At 40.1% G+C, this 6,000-nt stretch overlaps 1 protein-coding gene and 1 long non-coding RNA gene across 2 annotated transcripts in view; one reads left to right on the top strand and one right to left on the bottom strand.

The window, feature by feature from the left end:
* Positions 1–6,000, top strand: part of SMURF2 (SMAD specific E3 ubiquitin protein ligase 2) — a 106,645-nt gene that overhangs the window by 64,069 nt on the left and 36,576 nt on the right. The window contains exons 6-7 of the mRNA XM_019516619.1: positions 2,689–2,773; positions 5,298–5,381. Of these exons, the coding sequence (XP_019372164.1) occupies positions 2,689–2,773; positions 5,298–5,381 (169 nt within the window). The remainder of the gene's footprint in view (positions 1–2,688; positions 2,774–5,297; positions 5,382–6,000) is intronic.
* LOC109296968 lies at positions 119–1,951 on the bottom strand. The gene is made up of 2 exons (XR_002097119.1): positions 1,679–1,951; positions 119–1,638 (listed from the first exon to the last, which is right to left on the bottom strand). It is a non-coding gene; the product is annotated as an uncharacterized LOC109296968 (long non-coding RNA).

Here is a 6,000-nt window from a genome sequence, read left to right on the forward strand (position 1 = left end):
GTGTAACTTTGTTTTATACTTTGATGTGTTTAGTGTTTCTTTCTACTTAATTTGTCTTACACTTATCCTAGCAGCTATACTGCTTGACTGATCCTTGGTTCTTAAAGCCTTTCTTTTGTTTTTTTAACGTGCTCATTGCATCATATTTGTTGAAAAATAAGCAGCCAGAGACACATGGGGAGAATTTCTCCTTTTGCTGGGCTCTGATATAACGACATCTGATCATTACAAAGGGTAGTCCTGTGTATATCAGTCACCACAGTGTGGATGGGTATGAGAAGGTCTGTGTCCCTGTGGGGGTAGTTTCAGTCTATGAATATTTCAAAGATTAGAAAAAGGATCTGGCCACAACATTTACCTCCTGGGCAGGAAACCTCCACGTTATACACCTGATTCACCTAGCTGGGGAAACCTATCAGTAGGTGAAGGAGCCAGAAAGCAAAAGGAAACCTTGAATTTTTTCTTTAATTCTCCTCAAAAGTCTCTGACCGCTTGTATGACCATGTTATGTCTGCTGAGTTTTACTTGGCTGCAGTGCTTCCAATCGGCAGGCTTTGTGAAGTAGCAAGATAGCATTAAAACAGGTTGCATAATTGGATCAGGTGGTGATAGAATCGTTGGTATCATTAGCGCGTTACTGATGCTTTCATCCATGTTAACATATCAGTTTTCTGAGCAATAAGAGATCAAACAGACACTTGTAACGACTCCTTTCAGTGTGCTGATTGAGTATCCATAGTTACCAGCTGACAAGGTGTGTTAGTACTGCTTAAAAGTACTGCTTTTAAATAGCGTTCAGCTCTTTCCTGAGAGAACCACAGCATTTGGACCTCGGTAATATCTGTACATTATGTTTTGATATCTTATTTTTAATAAGCTCTTACTTAAGCCACTGTTATCTCTAATTTGGGATACTCAGTGGCTTTGCAGAGACTCCTTCCTTTCTTTTATTGAAGATTGCTCTTGTTAATGTCCTTAATTTGTTTATCAGCCTCATGAATGCAGTTTTGCGAACAAGTGATTCTGAGAAAATTAGGTGATCCTAAATATGGTTGCTGGACAGTGGAGGGAAGAAGGCTCTTAAATTAAAACAAAACTGGTTGAAATGCAGAAATTGGATTAGATTTGTAAGGGGTGAAGTGGCCTGGATTAGTTGATAGAAAGCAAGCACACCTCCAAGTGGGGCAATGAGCAAGCGGGAATCTGTGCCTTAGGTTACCCAAGTGGGGGAGAGAAGGGTGTTACTTCTGGGCAGTGAATACAGAGTCCCTGACGGGTCTCAATCTGGTAGCTCTGTTTTGTGCCACCATTTTATTTCTGATGTTGCATTACAGATAAAATGTTATAAAATGAAGCCTTGCAAAATGTTCATCCTCAGATAAGCAGAGAGGATGTAATTGTTTTTGTTTAGTTCAGTTTTATCTATTTGTATTGCTTGCCAAACCTCCTGTATGGGCAGCAAGTTGAACTTGCAACATGTATGTTTGCAAACCAGGATAAATCAAGCATTCTGTCTCTAAAGAATTTAAAGGTGCCTCTGTCTCCCTAATCATAACCATTTTGTAATTTTAATACTCATTAAAGAAGTTCAGCAGTAATAATGCTGTCTAGAAATGTGATAATGCAAGCAGGTGCCACCTGAGCTATGTAGCTCAGGCCACGTCCTACTATCCTGAACTTCAAGATGCTTTTGGCTGAGAATTTGGTGTTGGTCCTGGTGAAGCTGCCAATTGTGATTCATTGTTTTGTAGTTTTGTGATACGGACAGAAATCCATTTTGAGCAGATTAAAATCCTTAAACCTATTTTCACTTTAGATATGAATGGAATATGAGCTCAGAAGTCTGGAGGTACTTCTAGGTCATACATTAAGCAGAAAATTCTAATTTAAAAATTCCAGATTATAATTATAAGAACAAAGATTTTCCACAAAACGTGATTTCATAATTGCAGAAAACCAGTGCTTTAAACCGTTTGACTGCAGCCTGTTATACAGCTGTAGCATGTTTATAAATGTCTGTTGACATAAATCCTGGGTTCTGATAAATGATTCACAATAAAGACTTAAACATTTAATTTTTTACTCTTCTCTGATATTTGAGTTTAGTTTACTTTGATCCTTAATTGACATTGCATCTAGTACTTCTAATATTTACAGTGCCTGTTTTTGTGCTGAATTTTGCCACACATTCAAACAGTTACTAGAAGGTATCTAAACCTTAGTGGAAACCTTGTGTTTTAGGATGCTTAACAGGAGCAGTCTTCTGGGTTTTTTCAGGTTCTCTTAGAAGTCTGAAACTGATGTTGCACCATCCTACTTGCTGCCCTTGCCATTCTGCGTGAGGATGCATCTCCTTGACTGCTCTCAGACCAGCTGTACAGCTTTACACTTTGTTGTAGTCTGCCTTGCATAGGAAAGATGAGTTATGGCTTCAGGAGTAGCTTCTTTTTCTTACCTTACTGTATGCTTATACCCTTGAAAGTCAGCTTTTTTCAAAGAAGTACACAGAGTATTATCGGTGGGAATCATACGCTGACCCTTCATAACTTTATTGGAGCTATAGGGAGGAAAAATATTTGGAAAATTGTTCAATTTAGTCTTCCTGTTAGTTGTACCATTCCCTTCCAAACTTAAGTGTGATTCTGGTTCCACTGCAATATCTTTAATTACCTTGTTTTATTTTAATAGTCAGTCTTCAGTCCAGAGACCGAATAGGCACAGGAGGACAAGTCGTGGATTGTAGTCGTTTATTTGATAATGATTTACCAGATGGGTAAGCAAATACCACTATGATGTAAATACATAAAACACAGCACATGCAGCAAGTAGAATTATTTTAGCTTGAATGTTTGTAGTAATGAGTAGTCAGTAGGAGAACAGACTGATTTTTGTCTCTTCAGATTCATGTGTCAAGCAACAGAGCATTTAATTTAGGAGCTTGGAGGTATACCAGACACTGACTTAACTTCAGAATGTTGCTTAGACTGGGTGTTAATAGCATGAGTTTAGCCTTTGTCTGTTTTTGAGGGGAACAGTAAGTGCATGCAAACTGCAGACTCTCCAAAAATGAAAGACAGAGCTGGGCATCTTTGAATTACAGAACACAATTCCTTGCAGGAATACAACAATCTGCTGTAAAGGTTGCCACATAATCTACTAATCAGTAGTACCTCTGTAATAAAAGTATACTTTGTCCCCTTTAAATTATGATAAAGAAAAGAGCATTGTACAAGCTAATGGAGACTTTCTTGCTGTACTTACCTGGCAGAGGCTGGGTTTAGGATTCTTGTTCCCCATTGAGAGTTGATGACATCATTAACACCTAAAACAGTTTGGGGAGCTTGGAAAAATGCTCTGTTTTAGATCCTTCTGCTGTCATCAACCTTTGCAGAGAAAAGACAGATCCTTGAATATGATTCTTGGCAGGTAAAGACAGGAGGAAGTGATTTTTTTTTTTTGATTTTTTTTTTTCAAATATTTCGCCTTTAAATGATCTCTTAAGTCCTCAACAGCATTCCATTGTTGATTTGGAGTCTGACAGTGTAAAGAGAATTCTTAAAGCTGTATAATTAACTTTCAAGTCTTTCCTATCTAAATCCTGCTTAATTAAATGCATCAGTGGAAGCTACCTGCAAGTGAAAGGGAAAAAAGGTGGCTAGTGGAAAAACAAAGTCCTGTGATTTAAGGATAACAAGTAGAGGAAAGTGGTTCGTACCAGATCCTGTATATGTTGTCTTAGGTCACAGAATTTAGTAGCACCAGCAAGTTTCTAGTTCTTTGTCTTAACTTGACCAATTGTGTTAAATCATTAGTTCAACAAAATTGTGAGGAATATAGTTCATAAGAAAAGTTGGAGGGAATCATCTTGTGGCCACAGCTGTTGGGAAACAGTCTTCCTGCCCTGAAATCTTTGAGATTTGAATTAATTTTTCCTCTCATCATTGTAATGAAACTGAAAACTTTTCAAGCTTTCTAAAACCAATGAGACCATGCAGAGAAGAGCCAATCACTACTTGTAAGTCAGGGGTGGGCAAAATGTGGCCCGCAGGCCAGATGCAGTGTGCCAGGCCATTCTATCTGGCCCATGGGGCCCCTAAAAATTTAGAAAATTAATATTTATCTGCCCCTGGCTGCCATCATGTGGCCCTCAATGGCTTGCCAAAACTCAGTAAGCGACCCTCTGCTCAGAATAATTGCCCGACCCTGTTGTAAGTGCACTCCAGGGATGTGAGACATCATTTTCAAGGCTTTGCTTTACCATTCTCTCATACTCCAGATGAGTGGTTCTCTAATGCAGGGCCGTCCAACTGGCAGCCTGCAGGCCCTGTAAGGTGCACAAGGGGTTAGGTTGCAGCCCCCTGGGTGCTACTGCCTTTATAGCTCAGGCTGCAAGGCTCTAGGCTCCCCGTCCCTCCTTCGGCTTTCACTGCCTGTCCTTGCCCCAGGACAGCCGGGGAGGGAGGGGATGCCTGGACGTAGGTGCACTGTGTGGGGTTTGCTCCGGGTGTGGCCTGGGGGGGCCCGTATCTTGCCCTGGTGTGGTCTGCAGGTGTGTGGCTTGTGGGCCTTCAGCCCCTGGTGGCTTAGGGGTTGGACAGTCCTGTTGTAAAGGTCTGTTGGCTATACCGAGGGAGGGAGTGTCAGTGTCTCTCTTCTCTCCCTCTCTGACACTCATCCACACACACCCATGCTTCAGAATTGTACTTTAGACTATGGAAACCTGTTTCCTACTGAAAGCTTCATTAAAATGGTATGCTCCCTCAGAAAATTTCAGCCAACTGGTATTTTTCATTGCAATTCCTGACCAATTCTGTTTGCAACTAGATTCAGCTATGAAAGCATGAGTGACATTTTCATACTTAATATGAGTGACAGTAATGTAAAATCTATCTACAGGTTTTCATTTGTAATACAAGAACATAGGTTTGTCAGCATGTCATATACAATAGAAATGATAGCAAAACAGTTGTTTATGAGCATTAGCCAAAATATATAAAGCTGAGTGCCCTGTCAAACAAGTGCTTCATAAAACTTTCTTAATAACATTATTTAGACTTAATTTCAATTTGAATAGTTGAAGCACAACATTGTTAATGATTTACTTGGTTTCAAGAAAAAAAGCATTTTATATTAATTCTGAGAATTGAACTTTCACTGTTTTCTGCAGCCTTGTTTGGCTCACATATTTCATAATAGTTAAATGTCTTCCTGGGCTGGCATTTGTATGGAAAACATTTTGTGCCCTGGTTTCCTGGAAATACCACTCACTGCCTTATCTCTCAATGTCTGAATTCTAGCTGGGAGGAGCGGAGAACTGCCTCTGGAAGGATCCAATATTTAAACCACATCACACGAACAACTCAATGGGAACGGCCAACACGGTAAGCAATCAGTGTTGCCTGCTTTGCAATTAAAATAGTAAAATCCATGGTACATAATTAACATCACAAAAAATTAGGCCTCAGGTATTTCAGACTCGGCTCACCTCACCTCACTTTCCCCCCCTGATAATAGTAATTTTGACTGGATTTCATGGTACTGATTTTACATCATTGCTTTCTGGTTGATTGACTGTAGTGGAGCTCTGTAAGCACTGGCCTTTCCAAGCTGGATTTGGAGGAAAAGGGACTCTGAGCAGTTGACAGACTACCTGATGCTATAACAGCATGGCCAAAACTCCTTAAGCCACTTGCTAGAAAAATGTAGCAAAAGCATTTTTTTTAAATCAGTACCATCAGCTCTGCCTATAACATCAGTCATGTGTCAACAGAGGTTTCCTTAAACCCAAATAGATCTTTGTATTATCCAAGAAAGAAGTCTCTGTGCCTGTCTCCTGGACTTTTCTGCAGGTTTCCCTCCTAACCCTCCTAAGCTTTTTGTCCTTTGGAAAATCCATAGTTTCATAGTTTCTAGGGTCAGAAGGGAACTGAGTAGATCATCTAGTCCGACCCCCTGCCATGGCAGGAAAGATTACTGGGGTCAAACGACCCCAGCAAGGTG

The sequence above is a fragment of the Gavialis gangeticus genome, unplaced genomic scaffold (assembly GCF_001723915.1).
Source record: "Gavialis gangeticus isolate Ggan-Ray unplaced genomic scaffold, GavGan_comp1, whole genome shotgun sequence".
NCBI classification, from domain to species: domain Eukaryota; kingdom Metazoa; phylum Chordata; order Crocodylia; family Gavialidae; genus Gavialis; species Gavialis gangeticus.